Source organism: Pantherophis guttatus, chromosome 1, assembly GCF_059756535.1.
Source record: "Pantherophis guttatus breed Tessera chromosome 1, ASM5975653v1, whole genome shotgun sequence".
Taxonomy (NCBI): Eukaryota; Metazoa; Chordata; class Lepidosauria; order Squamata; family Colubridae; genus Pantherophis; species Pantherophis guttatus.
The window spans coordinates 265,800,874-265,824,091 of record NC_142063.1 but is presented as its reverse complement, the minus strand read 5'-3'; the positions used below and the strand labels follow the sequence as shown (position 1 = coordinate 265,824,091).

At 37.7% G+C, this 23,218-nt stretch overlaps 1 protein-coding gene across 12 annotated transcripts in view; it reads left to right on the top strand.

Moving 5' to 3' along the window:
- SYNE1 (spectrin repeat containing nuclear envelope protein 1) overlaps positions 1-23,218 on the top strand; it is a 309,363-nt gene that overhangs the window by 116,112 nt on the left and 170,033 nt on the right. For all 12 annotated transcript variants that reach the window (XM_034419047.3, XM_034419038.3, XM_034419043.3 and 9 more), the window contains 16 exons: positions 934-1,087; positions 1,418-2,046; positions 4,122-4,301; positions 4,808-4,958; positions 5,899-6,057; positions 7,754-7,936; positions 9,012-9,113; positions 11,008-11,211; positions 12,038-12,245; positions 12,677-12,789; positions 16,794-16,999; positions 17,883-18,038; positions 18,722-19,013; positions 20,640-20,812; positions 21,381-21,690; positions 22,854-23,018. In XM_034419047.3, coding sequence (XP_034274938.2) covers positions 934-1,087; positions 1,418-2,046; positions 4,122-4,301; positions 4,808-4,958; positions 5,899-6,057; positions 7,754-7,936; positions 9,012-9,113; positions 11,008-11,211; positions 12,038-12,245; positions 12,677-12,789; positions 16,794-16,999; positions 17,883-18,038; positions 18,722-19,013; positions 20,640-20,812; positions 21,381-21,690; positions 22,854-23,018 — 3,385 coding nt within the window. The remainder of the gene's footprint in view (positions 1-933; positions 1,088-1,417; positions 2,047-4,121; positions 4,302-4,807; positions 4,959-5,898; positions 6,058-7,753; positions 7,937-9,011; positions 9,114-11,007; positions 11,212-12,037; positions 12,246-12,676; positions 12,790-16,793; positions 17,000-17,882; positions 18,039-18,721; positions 19,014-20,639; positions 20,813-21,380; positions 21,691-22,853; positions 23,019-23,218) is intronic.

The window sequence follows — 23,218 nt, the reverse complement described above, 5'->3', positions numbered from 1 at the left end:
ACATTGACATATAATAATTTTTATTGCATCTGGTTAATTAGAACTTGATTCAATGCTTATGACGGGACATTAGTCATTAAAGATCCAAAAGACTGTGTGTTTCATGTGTTTTTAGTTTTCCTGTGCCACATCTGGAAATGTCTATTTATTCAAATGTTATTTATTTTCATTTAAATTCAGTTTATAGTTAGAATTCTCAGACTAAATGCGCATTATAAAAGCAACTACAGAACCTAACCAGTGAAAATATATCCTGTTTGTTTTGATGCCTTTGCTATTGTATTATGCTTGCTTTCATTTTGTTTTGTATTTTCTTAGATTTTTTTAGTACTTTTTTTTTTGGTGGATTATTAGCTGCCCGGCATCATGTATAAAATCTTTGGCCATATAAATTATCTAAATTAATGAATTAAATAATCCCATTATTAAGTTTACAGATTAAAAAAAGAAGAAAGTTTGGAAGGCTGTTTAAAAATCAAGTTGCAGAATGAGTGATTAGCATCATTTTTTAATTGGTCAATTTTCTGTTTCAGAAGTTTGATGTACTTTAAGCAGGGCCCTTTCAATACATCTGGGGACCTATAGAAATATGGAAGGATATGCAGAAAACATTTCCTGAGATTGATTAATAATTTGAGTAGACATACTATATGATTGTGCTGTGTTTTTTAAAGCATAATCTCATCGGAGTTGTATGAATCCTCCAATTCCCTATATAGATTGCTGTATCACATCATAATGCCCTTTTTGTTGTATTGTTTTGTTGTTTGTTCTTACTGTTTGTTGTATTGTTGCACATATCCTGGGGCATAAAGGCAAACCTGGAATTCTGACAAATTTCACCCTTTTCTAGTTCTGCGGTTTTAAAAGCCAAAACTATTGAAAGTTCTGGTGAAAGAGTAAATGCTACTTACTAACCCTGCTGTCTTCTAGGATAATTTTCCTCCAATCTGTGCTTGATGAACACAGACAGTATGATGAGCTTCTCCTCAGTTTTTCTGAATGGATCAAGCTATTTCTTTGTAAACTACAGCTAACAGCAGAGATTGATATAACCGATCAACAGCCCGCTATATGTCAAAATAAGGTAAAATAATTCATAATTAACCAAATAAGAGCATTTTACTAAAGAAGTTCTGGGACATATTTAGTAGAACACAGGTTCTTCCTCTTAAGTACCCACATCTCAAAGAACCATCTCTATTCGTCCTGTTATTTCTCAGAAATTGCAATAGCAGAATAAAGAGAGGCCTTTTTTCTTTTTTGCATTCTGTCTCCTGCTCCCCACCCAAGTGAAGGGTGAGCTTTGCAATTTGTCAGTTTCCAAACTGCTATTGCAATAGCAAGAGATATACATCTCATGTTACTAAGCAAAGGCTTACACATTTAAAAAAAAATCTTTCTCTTGTTCTTATAGGAGCATAAATTAGAAGTGGAAGGAAAAGACAAAGAGCTACAGAGTCTGAAGAGTCATGTTGAAAAGTTGTGTTCTTTCACTCAGCCAGAAGATCACAGTGTATTCCAAAATAAGATTGAAGACTGTCTGCAATTGTACCAAGAGGCTAATCAAGTAATCAACCGCCGTCAAGATGTTCTTCCCCATCTCAAAGCCTTTTTAGAGCTTCATATCTCTGCATCACATGTACTTCACCAGTTGAGACAAAGGGTAGAAACAACGAAAAACATAGACAAGTCAAAATCAGAAATGCTGAAGAAGAAGCTAAATGAGGTCGTTCAAGATGTCAACAAACTGGAATCTACAGCAGCCAGTTTAGATGTATCCCTTACTAAAGCCCACTACCATTTAAAACAAGGAAGCTCTCAGCAAAGGAGTTCCAGCAGTAACATTGCTGACAGTGTCTGCATAGAACTGGAATCCATTCAGTCTTTGCTTGGATCTAAGCAAAGTGAAGCAGAGGCCCTTAGTGCTCTGTGTTCATCCATCCTAGAGCGTAAGGAACATCTCTTAAAACGAATTGAAGATCTTGAAGAAAGGGCTGACAAGGAAGGACTGAAAGAACCAAACCTTCAAGAAGTTCAGCAAAGGTAAACAGAAATTAGGTCCCCAGCAGCATTGGATTTATAATACTCGTTTCGATAAGCAAGAATCTGTTTCTTAGTCAAAACTTCATTTTGTGTAGTTTTTCCCATATTGAATCCAAACTGCTGCATCCAGACTGATTTCTACCCTGTTTCTCCAAAAATAAGACATCCCCTGATAATAAGCCCTATCGGGTTTTTGAGCGCATGCACTAAAATAAGCCTCCTCCTGAAAATAAGCCCTACTCGAAAATATTTAAACGCAGAGCTGCAAATCAGGTAAGACGGCAAGAGGAATCTGTCTTGCTCCACACACACCCCAAAATAATAAGAGCTCCCCGAAAATAAGGCCAAGTGCTTATTTTGGGGTTCAAAAAAATATAAGACAGGGTCTTATTTTTGGGGAAACACTGTATATTTGCTGTCTATTTATGCTCTTCCCTCATCCTGTAAACAATGCTAAATTTAAGTAGTTGTAATGACTAGGCATCTTCAGACCAGGTGAAATGCTACCGGTTCAGACTGGTTCGGCTGAATCGGTAGCGATGGCGGTGGGTGATTCGGAGAACCGGTAGCGACGGCAGCGCAAGGCTCCACCCACCCACCTGGTCATCGTTACTTCCTGGTTTTAACCTGTTTTTTACCCTCTGCGCATGCGCAGAAGGGTTTGAGCATGAGCAGAGGGTCCACGTGCACATGTGATGCATACGCACGTGTGAGCGGAGCGAGCACTTCCGAACCGGTAGGGAAGGTAAGTAGATTTCACCCCTGCTTCAGACCAAGGGTTGAAAGAAATTGTTATAATTTCTTACATATTTTGTTATAATAATAATAATAATTCTGGAATGAAGTATAAATTGGACCACTTTTTCCTACAAAGATTTTTTTTCTCATTTCTTGGATTGGTATTGTACACTAAGTTAAGAGCAGACAGCTAAGAGTTGCAGATAGTTCTAACTATAGGTAGCAGGCTGGGTAGCAGCAATGGCTTGTTATATAAAGTGCCTTTTTCTTTGTTTGTTTTGTTTATATATAGTATTTCAAGACTGCCCATCTTACTCATAGAGTTATTCTGTGCATCTTGTTAGCTCTTAAGGTATAAATCTTGATTCAGTTAATCAAAACAGAAATGACTGTACCATAATGTTTTGCATGTTACAATTTACATTTTGTAGTAAGCATGCATTGTGGTCAGTTGTGGTGAGTCCTATATTGGAGAAGGGCGGTATAGAAATTTAAACAAATAAATAAAGTTGGCAAGATTTTTAGAAGGGGTTTTTCAGCATCTTCTTCCTAGTTAAAGGCTTCTTACATCCATTATACAGTTTGACTGCAATATTTGCTTAGACAGCTTTGTGATTACATTACTTGTGGATTGGAAACATTGAGACCTTTCCTAGTAGATGATTTATCACTCTATATATTCCCTAGACATAAATATAATAGCAAAAGTCTAAACTCATATTTGTTATATGCTCAAATCTTGTATTATGAAAACAAATATTGATATGCTGAGGAAATACTCTTTTTTAAACTTATTTTTTGGCTGTAAGTGCAATGTATAAACTCAAACCAAATTACCTCAACCACTACTTAATGTAAACTGATTTTGAACTGTGGTTAATGCATCTAACCTAATTAAAAGATTTTCCTCCATCCACTGCTTTTTGTAACACCAGATGAAGAGATCAGGTTAAATCTGACCCTTTTGTGCTATGTTAATGGATTCTGATAAAACAATACCATGATATCTGAGTATAAAATTTCAGATGTTAGTGTTTATGTGTAAGAACATTATAATGCTGTTAGATCATATTAAACATTTATTTAAGGTTTCCAAAGCAAAGTTTGAAAGTGTGATGTATGATTATAGATTTTTAAATGATGGTTATATTGGTAGAAATGCTAAAACTCTTATCAATCAGGCTTCTAGAAAAATTCCATTAATATAATCACAGTTTCCTCCAGAGTTTTCTTAAAGATGCTGAAACAGATGAGCATGCTATATTTATGTTACTTTTATTTTTGTAATAGTGGACACTGAAGCAAATTAAAAATATAATTAATGTTTTGATTTACAGGTTAAGGATTTTTAACCAGCTGGATGATGAACTGAATTCTCACCAACATGAATTGAAATGGCTAATGAGCAAAGCAAAGCAAATTGCTTTAAAAGATAATCATTTTGCCCCAACAATTGACAAAGAAATTAATTGTTTGGAAGCAACTTGGAGTGACACAAAGAAACTAATCCAAGAAAGGTAAGTTAGTTATTTACTTATTTATGTGCCATTATGTCAAGTTTAACTCTTGGTTTTATCAGCCTCTTAATCAGCCTTAAGTAATAATATATAGATCTGATGTAAAATCAGTATGCTTATATTTGGGACCATAAATATAATTTTGAGAGCTATATAGTATATTGAGAGATATACTTCTAGGATAAAGAGAACAGTATACTGTAAAAGCATAGAGTAGACACCCTTCCCTGCTCTATTTTTCATCTGGGAGTAGTTAACAATGCAAGCAATACTCAGATCAAGTAAGTTGCTAATTGCTTACTGTAATATAATTGCATTACTTTTAACTCCTGCTATGTAAACTTCAGTTTTCTAATGCCATACATGGATTGTAATAAATGTCTCATACTTGTGAAAGTATCAGAGGAATGAAGTCATAATCCAGTAAGAAATGTTACCTATCAAACCACTGTCAGCCCTCAAAATATGTTCTGCTATCAATGTCACAGTGATTCTTTCCTTTGCAGGCAGGAACAGGGTTGCATCCTTCTTGATGTTATAAGACAGTATCACAATCTAAGAAGTGCAGTTTCTAAAGCAATAGAGGTTGCCAGTGCTGTAACAGTGGCCAAAGCCATACTAAAAGACCAGGGAGATGTGCGAAGGGCCTTATCAAAGGTAGTTTTAAAATATCTTTGTCTTAAAAACTGTTTGTGGGAAGCATATTAGTTTCTTAATCAATTGCTTAAATCTTTACTTTTGAAGATTTATTTACTTTATTTTTTTGCAATGAACGGTTAGTTTTTAATTAAAATGAAATGTGCAGCAGAGGACAGATTTCAAGTATTCAAATCGAAATTGAGGTATGTTCACAGAAAAGAATACCACCTTCAAAGTCAAACAAATGCATTTGTCAACAGGAAGGCCACTTTAGTATAATGCTCCAATTCTATTGGTGAATGAAAATCAACTTGATTGTCTTCTCCCCTGAAGACACAGCAAAGAACTCCGACAGCAAGAACCTCCCCTGCAGTGGTGGAATTCAATTTTCTTTACTACCGGTTCTGGAGGGGTAGCTTGGTGGGCGTGGCAGAGGAAGGATACTACAAAATCCCCACTCCAGGGGAAGGATACTGCAAAATCCCCATTCACACCCCACTCTGGGGCCAGCCAGAGGTGGTATTTGCTGGTTCTCCGAACTACTCAACATTTCCACTACCGGTTCTCCAAAATCTGTCAGAACTTGCTGAATTTCATCCCTGCTCCTCTAGCTAGTTAGGACTTCTTTAGCTTTTTTGACTTCAGGTTTTCTTAATGCCTCCTCTTTTCGCATCCTACAATGCTTCAAGCTTATAGCCAGTTCTGTATGATACCATATTCAGTTGTTATTGAAAGTTACAATGGTAGCTACAGGCTAACATTAACAATAATTCTTGAGCAGTGACTGAGCTAAAATGAACTTGGAATTTTATGGCTTGTCCTAAATATGTTGTACCTCTGCAGTATGAAGGGGTGATTTTTTTTTTTCCAATAAAGGATTGCAGTCTAAAATAAATTAAGGAGTGTGGATGGTGAATCTATTTATGCTGTGGATAATAATAATACGTTCCGTTTGTAGCATGAAGCAGCCAGGAACGAGCTGAATGATAGACAGACTGAACTGGATGCCTTCACTAACGAAGGAAAACACCTCATTGCAGAGCTGAAAAAGATACCAAACTGTGATGCTCAGATGATAAAAATTGAGATGGACAGTACCGTGGACAAATGGCTAGATGTAAGTGGTATATTTGAAATTAAGTTTGGATAGCTGAATGTTCCAATAAAATACAAACTAAAATAAAAGCTTCTTGTGAGAAACTGAATACAGGTAGTCCTTGACTTATGACCATTCATTTAGCAACCATTCAAAATTATAATGGCACTGAAGAAAGTGACTTATCACTGGTCCTTGCAAATTACAACTGTTACAACATCCCCATGGTCATGTGATCAAAATTGGGTACTTGGTAACCAGCATGTATTTACAATAGTAGCAGTGTCTTGGGGTCATGTGATCACCATTTGTGATGTTCCTAGCTGGATTCTGACAAGAAGATTCACTTAACAACTGCAATGAGCCATGTCAAAAAGGTTGTAAAATTGGGCTCTTAATAATTGCATTGCTTAGGAATGGAAATTCTGGTCCCAATTGTGATCATAAGTCGAGGACTACCTATACTTTATTTTAAAATATTTTTTTCTCTTAGACAGAAATTGGATATTATATATAACACACATTGCTATAATTATCAGCAGCTTGCTTAAGCTGACTTTAACTATGATTTGTTGAATATGTTATGTGATTTTGTTTCCTTATAAAGCTAAGGCAGAAACAAGTAAACTACATTATAATTTAGCATTTTGAATATCTTCTCATTTTAAAACAACTTCTCTCCTTTTACCATGGATTTTAATCCATTACTACTTCAGTCAGTATCTTGTGGGTATAATTACTAGCAAGTTGATTCTTGCAGAAGTAATTTAGAAATGAATTGTTTTTACTGTATTTTACATACCACAATGTGGTTTATGGAGTTGTGGCATAATTTTAACATAATTTTGTTTTTCTTTTCATAATTAAGAGAAACAGAACCTGGTAGTTTCTATTATTAATTTCCAGTTCATTGTTAAGGCACCTGTTACACATCTATTCTAGAAGATAGTTAATTGAAGATTTTTATTTAATAGCAGTTTAGTTGGGAAATTAGATTACAAAAGTGTTATAAAATTTTAAGAATTAGAGCAATTTTGAAAAAAAATAGTTTCTTTCATTTTTGTCACACTTCTTTTTCACATATTGTGAAAATGATACCACCTACCCTTGTTTGACCATAAACAATATTCCGGTGGCCAGGGATGGGAGATGTTAGCCTCACCAAATAGTTAATAAATTAATGACAACTCGTGAAATCCATCAATTGAGAGTTCTTTAATCAAGTACTAGCCTAATTATCATGTTGCTAATAGAAATGGGAGAGGTTTAAGGGCCCTCAGCTTTGGAGCCCAATGGGGCTTGATCCTTTCTCCCCTGCTATGTAAAACCACTGGGTGAGGTGATAGTCATCTCTGCACCTTCACTGGACAGGAATTGTGGTGGATGTTCTAACCCAATGCCTAGAAGCTACTATGGTCTAGATGGGTAAAACTACACTCAAACTACACTCAAAGCAGTTGATTATGAATGATGCCCCTCCTCCTGACATCCTAAAGAGAAAATGGCATTTCTCTTTAGGAAAGCATTCGAGACAATGAAGATAAATCTACCTTTGTTGAGTAGTGCCATTAGGAAATGTTTGCTTTGTAGATTATTATTTTTTTAATGTTGTTATTACTTGATGTAAACTACTTAGAGCTCTTTGGAAATGAGTAGCTTACAAGCTACAATAGATTGAACAGAATAAAATGAAATACTTTCTTTCATTGCTTAACAGGTTTCAGAAAAAATTGAAGACAACATAGATAAGTTGAGCGTTAGTGTAACTTTGTGGGAAGACATACTAGCCATCCGTGATAATATTGAAGGATGGTGCAATAACGCCATCTCCCAATCAAATGACATCATACACAACTTGGCAAGCTGTCAAGGAACTGAAGTTTTCTTGGATGAATTTCAGGTACCATAATACACAATATTTATTATTTCCAATTTTAAATTCTTAGCACATGTTAAGATTAGGAGACTTGAGTAGAATATGATTAGACATTCTAAGCTATGTGCTTATATTTCTGTAGCAGAATGCCCCTAATTGTGTAAAAAAAAAATGTTTAATGAATTTCTGGAATATGCAGTTCATCTATTGGCATATTACAGAATAACAGAATAACACAGAAGTCTTCTAGTCCAACCCCCTTCTCAGTCTGCAAACCTTATACAATTTCAGGCACATGGTTGTCCAATATCTTCTTAAAAACCTCCAGTGTTGGAGCACTTACAACTTCTGGAGGCAAATCGTTCTACTGATTGTTCTAATTGTCAGGAAATTCCTCTTTAATTCTAGGTTGGTTGCCTCCTTGATTAGTTTCCATCCATTGCTTCTAGTCCTGCCTTCAGATGCTTTGGAGAATGGGTTGATCCCCTCTTCTTTGTGGCAGCCCCTGAGATATTGGAACACTGCTCTCATGTCACCCCTAGTCCTTCTTTTCATTAAACTAGAAATACCCAATTCCTGCAACTGTTCTTCATATGTTTTAGCCTCCAGTCCCCTAATCATCTTTGTTGCTCTTCTCTGCACTCTTTCTAGAGTCTCAACTGGCCCCTACACTTATAATTGTTTCCATGTTCCTGTGGTAACATAATTGAGATTCAGATTCTTTGCAATTGTCAGTTTTTTATAACTGTTGCAATATCCCACAGTCACCTCAATGCTATTTGTGCACTTCATAGCCAGCTCTCAACAATATATAAAATCACACGTCGCGGTCAAGAGATGTCTCATTTAACAACCATCTAATTTAGCAATTGAGTTATTGTCCCCAATTGCGATAATTAAGCGAGGACTACCTGTACACAGAGTGGTATAACTCTTTGTTGTATTTCTTTCAGTTGGAGCAAGAGTGTGCCAGGAACAAAATATTTATGTTTGCTATATTCCAAGAGCAAGCTTTTAAATTTTCCTTATGTGAATAATGACAAATGTTAACATATGACAGAAAGGGAGACATTCATTTCCCCCATGTATTCTTTTGCAGTCTCAGGTGAAGCACAAAGAAGAGAAGTTGGAGCAAATGATTTTGAACATATATAAGCTTAAAAAATTGATAAATTCAGAAGAACTTCCTCCAATTCTTCTGGTAAGATAGGCTTTTCTGATTGGGGGGGGGGGGTATTAAGTCCAGGAAATCAGGAGTCCAGAAAGTTCAAATGAATATAGGTTTACTGTATACTAATGCTGTCTACATGAATCTGATCTATTAAAGGGCAAAGGAAATAGGCGGTAAATAAGAGTCAGTGGAATTCAAAGTGGGTTGGACTTAGAGCTCTTGTGGGTGCAAAAGAACTCAAGGCCGATTATATATTTGGACACCCCCACCCCTTTATGTTCTGCCTGGTTATCTCCTACACTGGGCATGGTTTTGCCCTGGAACCTTTTTCCCTGCAATTTTCTAGGGTGGTAGAAAAAGGGGTTAAAGGCAAAATAGATATATTTCTGTAAGAGTTCAGATATGTAAGTTCTGCAGAGCTCAGGCATTCATTTCACCCTTTAAAATCTCCCCAACAACCCTAAATTAGAAGAAGTATAAGTTGTTCACCCAGTAGATCAAAGGTGGTGTTAAGCTTTTGTAAACTACAATTTATTTGGAGCACTGGATAAAAGCATTCCATTTGATAAGCATTGTTTGAATCAATAAAAATATTTTTGTTCCAGTTAAAAGACAGAATTTACCCATTATGTAATCTCTTCTAGGACATAGCTACTGATTTTGAATCTTCTGTTATACATGGCCTTGTTGTGAAAATTTTCCTTTGAAAAAAGCATTGCATGAAACAATACAGTATATGCATAATTTCTAGCACTGTAATCAAATTTATTTATAAATTTATGAAATGTATTTGCCGCCCATCTCAGTTACTTATTTTTTTATTTATTTATTGGTTCGATTTATATGGCGCCCTTTTCCGGAGACTCAGGGCGGCTTACAATGCGTTAAGCAATAGCCTTCATACTTTTGTATATACCTGCTTAGTAGGGCTTTCGGCACCCCTTAAGCGGTGTTCTTTTTTATACAAAGTCAGCTTATTGCCTGCCCCCACAAACCGGGTCCTCATTTTACCTACCTCGAAAGGATGGAAGGCTGAGTCAACCTTGAGCCTGGTGAGATTTGAACTTGCAGTAATTGCAGGCAGCTGGTATTACTTAACAGTGCTTTAGTCTGCTGGGCCACCAAGGCTCATTTAAGGATGAAGTTCCATTGATCCATCTCAAATACCAATCTGGAAGCAAAACGGGAAATTTAAAAATAAAGCGGCAGTTTTTACATACACAAAATCTCTATATTCAAGAAATTCAAAAGTAAAGAAATCAATACAGCTTGTACATAATTTAATAAGTGTCCACACATATGTATTTGATCGCAAAGAGGTACAAGTGAGCTTTAATGATTTTCCACTTGGTTTACGATTATGTTTATGATTTATAAGTATCTGTAAATTTCTAGGTTTATAGAAAGTGCTAGAGAAGTCGATTGCATTGTCTAGAAAAAAAATCAGGGTTCAAAGAAGAAAACTCCCTTCTTTGTTTGCAGGAACATTTTAAAGTGACTTGTTTTCCCATTCCAAATTTTTATCAAAAAGAGAGCTGAGGTTCATGACAAACTACCAGCTTGATAAACCATCTAATGCTGTGTGGCAAAGCCGAGAAAAATAATATAAATATAATATAAATGTATTTTATTTTTTTATAAAAATATTAAAAATATGCATCAATTTTACTTGTGGACTGAAAAAATATGCTATAATATTTGATTAATAACCATCATTATATTATAAAACCTTTTTTTTAAAGTCAGGCCTAAAAATGGTCTAAAAAAGTTTCTTTTTTTACTTTTAGTGGAGTGGTTTGTTTATTTTTTTTTAATTTCTCCAAAACAATTCAAATACGCCTTATTGTCATATGACTGTCACTTTTATAAATTTATTTTGGAATAGTCTTTATTATTATTCTAGTGTATCTATATTTACTTTTAGTTTTTAGATGCTGATTTAAAGAAGAAGATAATGCATAGCAAAACAATGTATGATACAGCTAAAGAAACGTTGAAAGATTTTAATTCTCAGAAGACACAGTTATATAACTTTATTACTCAGATGGAAAACTGGTTTGTCAATACAGAAGAATCACTATTAAACTGCATTCATAGTCAGGTTCCATCAGATCTTGGGACAGTCAATGTAAGTAGCATAAAATTAATAAACAGACTTGTTGAGCAAATTGGAATAAAATTATGGGGCATTCACTTTGTTATCAATCCCTTAAAATAGACCTTGTGAACAAATCTACTATTTGAAATATTCATCCATTAGAGGTTAAATGCCATTTCATGGGAAGAAAAAAAAACATGAGGTCAGAGTTCAACAGTCTGTGCTGAAAGCATTTAAAATGTCCCAGATCACATGGCTATAATTAATGTCTTTTCAGCAAAACGTACTTACCTCTAAAAAAATACATTTTGTTTTTGTATGTGAGTTTCCTCAATCTCCAAGAAAAATTAGACTTTCAGACTGAGGAAATAAGAGCACTTGAGAAAGTGTTCTTCTGTTCACATCATATAGATAGAGCAACATGATCAGGACCATTCTTTAAATTAATTAAAAATACAGGACTGCTTGATGCCCCTCCCCCCAGATTTAGGGATTATTCAATTTGTGTTTAGTCCAGTTTTAGTCCTGACTAGAAGTTTGAGCACAAAAATTGGAATTTAGATATCTTGAAGTTTGGCAAAGTAGATCCATCAACATTTCTCTTAAAAGTAGTTGCTAAGCTTTGGCTGTTAGTTAGTATTCCAAGGACTTCCCCCATTTTTAGTTTTTCTTCTTGGGTGAGAAGTGAAACATTTTTGAAGAAAAAAACCAAGAAAGTCCAGTTGCCTTTTGGAAAAAGCACCTTTGGAACTCCTGTGACCTGGATGATTGAGAATCTCCATAGATAGTCAATAAAACAGTTTTTAAGTAATGTTCTAATGTATTAAATGCTCTAATAATATCATTGTTCCTTCAGAAAATACAGAAGGAGATTCGCCAACAGCAGAACCATTTTGATTCTACTCAGGAAATGCTTAATGGCCTCTGCCGCAAATATCCATCTTTGGAGTTGGAAACTCTTGGAGGCACTATAACGTCCCTGATAAAGAAGTATGAAGCTGTGAACCAGTTGAGTTTGAAAACACAGGCTTCTTTACAGGAGTCCCTAGAAAAACATTTCCTACGTGAGTTCTCATGGAGTTTAATATATGAATCATCTAGCCCGCAGAAATGTATGCTGGAGACAAATACACCAGTATTAGAATAAAATTTCCATTTTCATCATGAATTAATTTGGGGACTAGGTTTTCATACAATTCCTGTTATAGAAAGTATATTTTATAGATATTTTCAAGTACTCTACTGTTTGGTTTCACAACAGTAAGTTTGAAAAAATAACCTTCCTATTACTAATATTATATATGTGGATGGGGGCAAGCACAAATTTTGGGCACATTTTATGCATGCATGCAATGCAAGTATGTGCTTTCAGTGTGTGAGCATATACAGGTGTCCATACCGTTGTATATTCTTGGTGACTTTTAAGTATGGAATATATAAACCAATGTTACTGTATTATATGATAATGCTTGGTATCTCCTTTTTTTATAAAAAGAATCTATGGAGGAATTTCAAAACTGGTATTCTAATCTGAAGATTGCAATAAAAGACATAAATAATGCAACTGGAGACAGTAAAGCTATTGAAGCAAAACTCCACAAACTACAGGTAAGTATGCAGGAATGCTCAGCTTGCAAACCTTTCTACATATTATTAGGAAATTATTGAGCAATTCTTTTTGTGCTTGATATGTATATTGTCAAACCACTATCTTACAAAGGTCAAACACTTTTTTTTTTCTTCAAATTTATATACCGCCCTTCTCCCTAGGGACTCAGGGCAGTGTACAGCCAAATAAAAACACATAATAAATACATTAAGAACAGATTAAAAGGAAATATCTCAATTTGGCCCAAAATTTAAAAAGACAAACAAATTTAAAATCATTTAAAGGATTTGTTAGGCCAGCCCGGCTTGTTGGAAAAGGTTTTAAGGGCACGGCGGAAGGCACGGAGGTCTTGGATTCTCCTTATCTCTGGGGGCAGCTGATTCCAGAGGGTGGGAGCCCCCACAGAGAAGGCCCTCCCCTTGGGGGTCACCAGCCTGCATTGCTTGGCTGATGACACCCCGAGGAGGCCCTCTCTGTGGGAGCGCACAGGTCGATGGGAGGTCGTCGGTGGCAGAAGGCGGTCTCGAAGATAACTAGGTCCTATGCCATGGAGCACTTTAAAGGTGGTAACCAACACCTTGAAGTGCACCCGGAAGACCACTGGGAGCCAGTGCAGCTCGCGCAGGAGCGGTGTTATGCGGGAGCGCCATGCAGCTCCCATAATTACCCACGCAGCCGCATTCTGGACCAGTTGGAGCCTCCGGGTGCTCCTCAAGGGGAGCCCCATGTAGAGAGCGTTGCAGTACTCCAGGCGAGAGGTGACGAGGGCATGAGTGACTGTGCGCACGGAATCCCGATCAAGAAAGGGGCGCAACTGGCGAATCAGGCGAACCTGACAAAAGATCCCCCTGGCAACAGCCGTCAGATGTTCCTCCAAGGACAGCTGCGTATCCAGGAGGACTCCCAGATTGCGCGCCCTCTCCACGGGGGCCAAAGACTCGCCCCCGATAGTCAGCGATGGAGTCAGCTGACTATATCGGGATGCAGGGAACCACAGCCACTCAGTCTTGGAAGGGTTAAACACTGACTTTACATCACAATGTGCAATAGATAGTATGCATTATTAATGACCTTTTATAATTATTTCATAGAATTCTGACCCAAACTAAGAATGTTGTTCAAAATCTTTTAACTCTCTCTCATAATATTGTGTTGTGTACTGACAGTTTGGTATAGTGATTAAGGAACTAGGGTAGAGCCTGGGAGACTGAGTTTTAGTCCCACCTTCAATAGGAAGCCAACTAGGTGACCTTCAGCCAGTCACTCTCTCTCAGCTCTAGGAAGAGAGCAAAACAATCCATTTTCCAAAAACTTACCGTATTTTTCGGAGTATAAAATGCACCTTTTTACCCCCAAAAAGAAGGTGAAAATCTGGGTACGTCTTAGAATCCGAATGTAGCCCCACCCACCCACCGGCCCCCACCCTTCAGACATTTTCGGGCAGTTCCAGGCAGCAGGGATCTGGGTCGGGGCACAGCCTGAGGAACAAACCTCTTCGGGACGGTCTGGGGGGGGGAACTGCCTGGCAGCTTCGGGGAACTAGGCTGGCCCCACGGTTCGCAGCTGGTCACCTGTCTGGGTACCCAGCGGGCAGCTCAGGGCAGACAATGGTTGTGATGACTTCACTCTCCAGCAATGTGAGGAGCCACCACCGTCGCCTAAGTCCTCTCCGCGCCCAGGATGGAATCCTGGTTCCAAAGGAAAGCGTTTTTGGGCGGCAAACCCACAATCCCCTTCCTGATTCCAAATGGGTGTGCAGAAGCAAAAAAAAGTGCATTGCGTTTCAGGCGGCGGATCTAGCCAGATGGAAAGAGAAGGCGAGTCTGCTGTGGAGGAGACGAGGGTGCACGGCTCTGCAATGTGCAATGGGAAGAAAAGCATTTTCAGGCGGAAGTGCTGCAATCTCCTCTCCAAATCCAAAACAGTTCCCGGTTCCCCTCTGCACATTGCAGGGGAACTGGCCGCTGCCTGAAACATGGCTCTGAGAATTGTATTGGGGAATCCTGCCAACAGGCAGCGGTGGCTGGAAAGGAGGGATGTTTCACTTTAGGGGCTCCGACTCGGCTCGGTTCCTGGGCATGGAGAGGGCTTAGGCGGCGGCGGCTTCTCACATTGCTGGGAAGTGAAGTCATCACGACCATTGTCTGCCCTGAGCTGCCCGCTGGGAGGCCAGAGAGGTGACCAGCTGCGAACCGTGCGGCCCACCTTGTTCACCAAAGCCGCTGAGCAGATTCCCCCTCACAGACCATCCCGAAGACGTTTGTTTAGTTTAGTTTAGTTTATTTGATTTGTATACCGCCCTACTCCCGAAGGACTCAGGGCGGTGAACAGCCAACAATAAAATACATAAATACACAAAATTTAAAAAACCCGATAAAATCAAATTAAACTTTTTGGCCCAGACAAATTAAAATACCCCAATAATTTAAAAACAGATTAAAATTTACATATTTAAAAAGGGAAGAGATCAGGCCAAGCCTGCTTGATGGAATAAAAAGGTCTTCACAGCACGGCGGAAGGAGCGCAGATCCGGGATCCTCCGTATCTCCGGGGGGAGCTCATTCCAGATGGTAGGTGCCCCCACAGAGAAGGCTCTCCCCCTAGGGGCCGCCAGTCGACACTGTTTGGCTGACGGCACCCGGAGGAGGCCCTCTCTATGAGAGCGTACTGGCCGGTGGGAGGCTATTGGTGGTAGTAGGCGGTCCCGTAAATAACCAGGCCCTAAGCCATGGAGCGCTTTAAAGGTGGTAACCAAAACCTTGAAGCGCACCCGGAAGACCACCGGGAGCCAGTGCAGCTCGCGCAGGAGAGGTGTTACATGGGAACGCCATGTCGCTCCCATTACCACCTGCGCGGCCGCACTCTGCGCCAGTTGGAGCCTCCGGGTGCTCCTCAAGGGGAGCCCCATGTAGAGAGCATTACAATAGTCCAGGCGGGAGGTGACGAGGGCATGAGTGACCGTGCGTAACGAGTCCCGATCCAGAAAGGGACGCAACTGTTCCTCAGGCTGTGCTCTGACCTCCCCCCAGAGCATGAAGGGTCTCTTTGGGGAAAAGCGAGTAGTCCCTGCGGATCGCAGGAGTACCCTGATAAGTTTTCTGGAAAAGAACTTCTCACTAATTGACACCCTCTTTCCCAGCCGAGTCTCTGAGGCACCTCTCGCTTGCAGGAGGAGGAGGAAGGCCTTAAATGCTGGTAGGCAGAGGTAGAATTCTTTTTTTCTTGTTTTCCTCCCCAAAAATTAAGGTGCATCTTATACTCCGATGCGTCTTATACTCAGAAAAATACAGTACTAAGAATCTGCAAGGATTGATCCAAGTAGTTGCTAGGAGCCAACTCTACCATGAAGTTACAGAAAAAATATAATACATCAAAATCATAAATCCTTTCTGGGTTTTCAGACATTTTCTCATCATTGAAAAGTTGTACATTAATAAATGTTATCTATATAATTTCAATTATGGCATATATAAAACATATATGTTTATATATATTTATATGTTATATAAAATTTAACTGAATGTGTAAGTACTATAAAAGTACATATTTGATTGGTAAAATCAAAATCAACAACCCTCAAAAATAATAGTACTTTTACAATGTTAACACTAGTAGTGTTTGTACAATTCAAAAAAATGTTTCTTGAATGTAGAAGACTTATAAAATAGCTTATTGTTGGGATGTACTTATTTATTCTGCCACAAATCAAATTACATAAGCAATTTGCCACTTTGTTTCCCATTTGTCCAGTCTGAAAAAGAATCCATTGTAAATTATTCCAATTATTTTTCTAATGCCTTCAATAACTATTACTGTTATTACTACTATATTATTATTCACCATGGATTAAATACTTACATGCATAGATTAGCAATGTAGATTGTTGTAGTTTTGTTTCTTGAAGGTTAAATGCAAAGTAAAAATTAGATATAAAGACTCTTCATATCTATTTGCCTTCTAATCATTCTTTACCCTTACAAATGTGTGTATCTGTTTTACTCAGAAAGTGCTAGACTCTTTTAATGAAGGAAAGGCTAAGTTGGAGTCAGCCTGCCAGGAAGGAGAAAATCTGTGTACTTACTTACCTAAATCATCTGTGAATGGTATTCAAGAACAGATATCTAAAGCTCATCAAGACTTCGAAGCATTTCTAAAACAATGTTTGAAAGATAAACAAGCTTTGGAAGAATGCATTGCAGAGTTGGAAAGGTAAGTTTCAGGAAGCCATATTTTATGTAGTATATAGATATGTTCCTTATGCTATACTTAAATTAATCGGAAAAAATACAAAATAGCCTCAGTAAGGACTGCACATTCATTCTACTATTTCTGTCTGGCCATCTTCAATTGTAGTTTTAGGATATAATTGGAAAAAAAAGGGAATAATGGCCAACACAACAGCAGTGTGAATGTTCTGTAAGATGTATTATTGCATATTTTTTTTTTGTTTCAACTAGAGATTTAGAAAGTAATATTTTCAATAAAATGCATAATTTATCTGTGGTGGAGACAAGGTAGTATTGAGTGTTCATTTCTACAGGATCAGAAACACATAGAAAGTTGGCTGGAGATATTGTATGTTGCCATCCTTCTTGCCATCTGCTTTTTGGAGAGGAAGCTCCCACTGTACTGAATCTCTGTATGATTTGCAACCCTACTTAGAGCATTTCCACCCATTAAATGCACTGGAGGAGGGAGACAGAGCTGTTGGTGATTTGTAGTAGAAGAGCAGAAGCATAATGGACCTACTTTGCTGCTCACATAATTATCACATGAAGGTTTAATTGCTTGAATGTTTTGGGAACAATCTTTGCAGTGTCTTCAGATTCTTCCTTAGTGGTGATAATAAATGCACACTGTGCCAGTTTAGAATTGGTAAAGTTCCAGAGTTACAATAATTCTCATGGTTTGCTTTGCCATATTTAGATGCTTGCTATGTATTTTTAGAATACTTACAGCCATAGAGAAGTATGTTTTTTTTCAGTGCTGTTCAAAACATCAGTGTTCTTTCTAAGACACATCTAGATGAAGTAGGTGCATGTTGCACCCTGCATTTATCCAACAATTGTTTTATTTGCTTGTTTTATTACAGTTTTGAGGCCCAGTGCAAGAGCTGGAGTTTATGGCTTCATGAAAAAGAAGAAAGGATAAACACAGAAGCTCTGGGGGAACACAAACAGCACATCCCAGATAAGAAAGACGAGGTACAGAAGGTAGAAGCCTTTTTGGAAGAACTTCTGCTTGCAAGGTATAAAAGCATATTCATTAACTAATTCTTTTTTTTTTAATTAGCCGTACGATTATAACAATTACCCTACATTTTGTTTGTGTATTTCAGCTGTTCTGAAGTACAGCTGTAGAAAGCTACAGCTCTGCAAGGTTCATTATTCACAGAATTGAATAAATAACAGAAGTTTGAATTTGGTTCTAACAATGAAGTATTTTATAAGGGACAATTCACATTTTTCTATTGAGAAATAAGTGAAAGTAGTTCATATATTTGAATGTGAGGTGTAATTTTTATACCAGTTTTTCCTAGAATCTCTGAAAAAGGATGATTTCATCATAATGCACATTTAAAGCACAGATTGCCACTTTTTTGGCTGTATTCATTACAACTGACTGATATGGTGCTTATATTATTGCTGTTAATTAATCACTTCAAATAAAACAGCAAGGAGTAATTTAAGTTACCTGAGAGTCAGTGTTCATATTAGGGCCTGGGAATAGAATTTAACCTCTTCTAGCAAGTTCCAAATTTTTATGATTGTGATTTTATCTTTTGTGTGAATCTAATAGCTTTCATATCTGAACTATATTCAAATATCTTTCTGTAGTCGCATGGTTTGCCTATATGTATTCAAAATTATATATTTATAGATGCATTTATAACTCAGTTTTTTTTTTTTACTTTTTACATGTTTTCTTTAGAGAATCCTTTGATAAACTCTCCCAAAAGGCACAGTTTTTAAGTGAGAAAGACTACAGCACTGGAATGGAGGTTCGTCTGGCCTCTCAGCAATTTTCTGCTTATCAGAATTTAATCAAGGAAGTAAAGGAGAAGCTGCGGCTCTCTCAGATAGCTCTGCAAGATCACCAGACTTTGGAAGAAGCTCTGCAGGATATGTGGACCTGGGTGAAGGATGTTCAAGGAAAACTCAGCTGTGCTGAGGGCACCCTTGGGGACAAAGTGACCTTGGAGAAACGACACCTCCAAATTCAGGTAAAATAGCAACAGAATAGAAGAATTGACTTCAAAGAACTTTTGTCTTAATAACATTTTTGACTAAAGTTTAGGTAAAACTGAAACTGTTTCCTAGAGTCAGCAATTGACCAGCCAGGACCAGACTTGCAAGCCTGCTGGGTGATCTTGGGCCAGTCCTTTTCTTTCGGGCCAACTCATCCACAGGGTTATTGTTGTGGGGAAAATAGGAGGAGGAAGCAGAGGTCAGCTTCACATAATTTAAGAACCGGTTTGCCCAGAATCTAAAATGTGAGTGTTCACGCACGTCTTGTGCATGTGATCTGTCCCCGTCCACACACACACACACAAACACAGCCAGCCGAGTGTTAAGGAAACACTTTGGCACGCACCCAGGTCTTTATCTCCAACTTGGCAGCGATTTACACACCGTCTGCCAAGTGCGTTTATTTCCACAAAACAGAAAGATAAGATACTTAACGTACAAAAAGTCCAATCAGAATAATATTTCTCTCAACAGTTCCGGACGAGGCTTTAGTGACTATCCAAGGTTTACTTTTGTTCATCACAAGGATCACTGGCCACCACCCTCTATTATATAGTCTCTGGGGTGTGGTCCAGTGACTCAGTTCTAATCCCTAGCACACCTCCTGAGCTGCTGCAATCGTTTATCACACCTTCGGAGGCGTGCGTCCAGGAATGATGTTTCTCCTTCGCTCTCATCCGAGCCACCTGTCTCCCTGCTAATCTCCTCTCCCTCGGCCGGCACCTGAGACAGTGCCAGAGGGGAGGGGCCTGGAGAGGGAGGTCTGGCTGACTCCTCTTCCTCATGCTCGGAGCTTTCTTCCTCCGATGGGACAGGCTCAGAGGGCGGGGCCACAACAGCATGTGCGTGCTGCATCAAAAACACAGCCATTGTATAGGACGGGATAGCTTTGCTCACACGCGTGCCTTGCGTGCATGTGGGCTACGTCAAAAACATGGTGATTGTATAATCACCATGGGTAGGCCCAGCCACTAGCCGTAATTACCAGTTCACCTGAACTGGTCTGAGCCGGCTGAATCTCACCCCTGGAAAGAAGGTGTGTTGAATATGTTTACCACCTTGAGTTAAAGGCAGGAAATAAACAAACAAGGTAATTAAATTATATTTCCATCAACTTTTTCTATTTTGTCCTTTATATTTACTTTTATTTTTCAGTCTTGTTATAGCTGGATAAAAGTTAACACAGAACATTTTCAAAGAGTAAAAACGGCATCATTATAACACCACAGAAATTTTAATGTCATCATGAAATGATTATGAACATCAGAAATGATGACAATCGTCAGTGGTAAAATGTCAATCCTATATTGATTTCCAAAGAAGAAAATATCCATGAGTTTTTGTAACCATCGATTCCCAAAGTATTATTTCAAGATCACTACTAAGGTCTTTCATAATAGCAAATACCTATAATGATAATCCTATAAGGGACAGTCAACAGAAAGCAAAATCTAAGTTACTATATTTCCCATGGAAAAATTACATGGATAAAAAATCTGTTGCATTTGTCATACCTGCAGAACAGGTAAAACAGTGCAAAAGATGTTGGATAGGTATTCCTTTTCTCTGTAAATTGTTGACCTGGAACTTTTGTCTCCTAGGAAATCCTATTAATGAAAGGAGAAGGAGAGGTCAAGTTGAACATGGCCATTGGCAAAGCTGAACAAGCCCTTAAGACAAGTAATGAAGAGGGACAGAAAGTGATTCAGAGCCAGCTGCAAAGATTAAAAGACCTCTGGGGCAGCATTGTCAGCACCTCAGTGAGCTGTCAAAGGTAAACCTTTATGTTGCTGCTTTTCATTCTGATTTTTTTTTTCATTCAGAGGACACTTTATGAAATAATAATGAATTGCCCAGAACCCAAGATTAATGATAACGGGAAATTCATAAAAGGAAGTTTTACTGCCTCTTTTTCATTTGACTGTACTTTCCTCCTCACTAGAGGAAATTAGGACCTTTGCAAAAGTGTAATGTGAGACACAGAGAGCTCCTGGAAAAACAACCTCAAATCCAGCATTGAGAAGAATGAATTAAAGAAATGGCAGTATTAGTCTTCATTCCTCCGCACCCAACAGAAATATTGTTAAGAAAAAGGAAGAAAAGGAAGGGAAGGAGGGCATTATTTTATATAAAATATGCAGAAAGATTTATTAACCCCCCCCTTTCAATCCTGAATTATTTGGGAAGCCTTTTCTTCTTTCCCCCATATTCCTTATGGTTGCTTATCTACAAACAGAAAATCATACTGGGGCATACATTTTGCAACGATCTTCATGTTTAAACTCAATTTATTTCTCTAAGAACTTTTCATATTTTGATTTCTATGTTTCTGTTATATTAAGCTTGCTGGAGTTTGTGATAAATCAGTGGAATTGCCACCTGGAGAAGAAAAGTCAGTTGGACCAGTGGTTGGATTCAATAGATCAGAAATTGAAAGAGCCTTTCGAACCTCAGAATGGCCTGAAAGAGAAATTTTCTCAGCTGGATTGCTCCCAAACTATTGTTTCAGAAGTGGAAGAACGTTCTAATGACCTACACCAGCTCATAGTAAAAGCCAGAGAACTGCACGAGAAAACACAGGATGATTCTTTTGGAGAAACTGCTCAAGAGGAGTTGAAAACACAATTCACAAATATTGCAACAGTTGCCAAGGTGAAGATTTTGTAATATGTAGGCCACCCAGAATTACAGAAGTGTTAATCAAGAAGGTTTAAAGGTTAAAATGTATGCTTTATATAGTCAACACAATTAAATGAATTACAAAACAAATCCAGTGAATCTGACAGGATTCCCACATTATGCTAAATTGTATTGTGCTTTTTAAATCAGCTGAATTTATTAATTCAATCCAGTCATTTGTAATTAAAGTTAAACATAAATTAGTGTGGTCCTGATTTCTGATTTGAAATAGAGCTAGAGATCTCATAGGAAAAAAATGGCAAAAATCCAACATAACTATCACCCAAAAGGGTCAAAGTCACAAAAATAACTAAAATATAACAAAGGGAGAGAGCATAGAACAGATAGCAGGAAGAGAATAGAAGACAAATCACAAATTGAACAGAGAATTGAATAAAAAGGGAAACCCAATGTTTGTATGTCATTTCTTTTATGACATTTAACTACATTTTGGAAAGCTACAATTCAAACTTAGAAGAAAGATGCAAAGAATATCTTAGTCCATGATGGTTAAAATTCTGGAAAACTATCAATACCGTACATTCAGAAAATTTCCAGGGTCTAATGTACAAAGAAACTGTACAGTCTTTGAGATTGAATGACTAAGGTGTAAAAAGCTGTTTGACTGTTTGACTCTTTGAGTTGGTGTTTACATATTTTCTATTGCATCTCTTCTTCCTTCACTAGTGTTGGACACCTCATAGTTTGCCCTTAATATACCATGCAAAGCTGCAATATTGGAGTTTCTTTATGGGTAAAATTCAAGGTGCTGGTTATCACATTTAAAGCTCTACATAACAAAAGGCCAGATAATTTGCATGATCATCTCTCCCTGAAATGATACAAGATCAGATAGGATAGGCAAATTCTGGGCCCCTTCCCTTAAATGTTGCCTTCTGGTGGGACTGAAGAAGCACTGTTTATAATATTTTTAAATCAATTTTGAAGTGTGCAAAGTTCTAGATGATATTAGTGATTTTTTTAGCAAACAATATAATTAGGTAAAAATAATGGTGCTAGTAAAACCATTTCTCTTCACACTATATTCAAATAAACAAACCTGGGTTGATTGCATCAAGCAGAAATCATTTCAATTCCTTAAACTCAGTTTTGAACAGTCTCTTTTTGCTTTACAGGAAAAAATGAACATAGCTGAAGATATTGTAAAAGACCATTTGTTATACGTTGATGCAGTGCATGAACTTTCTGACTGGCTTCATTCAGCAAAAGAAGAGCTTCACCGCTGGTCTGACACATCAGGAGATTTGTCTGCCATACAAAAAAAATTAGCCAAAATCAACGTAAGAAATTGTTTTGTAGTTTTGTTATTAACTTTTGTACATGTGTGTTAAGAAGTTTATATAATGAGCTTTAATTATTTTTAAAAACCCTCTCATTTCTTTAGAACCAGATTGGGCACTTTTTAGTTCCTCTGACTGTCTTCCTGCAGCAGAATGGAAGGCACTGAATTCTCTTGTTCTCTTTCTCTCAGTAATATTTT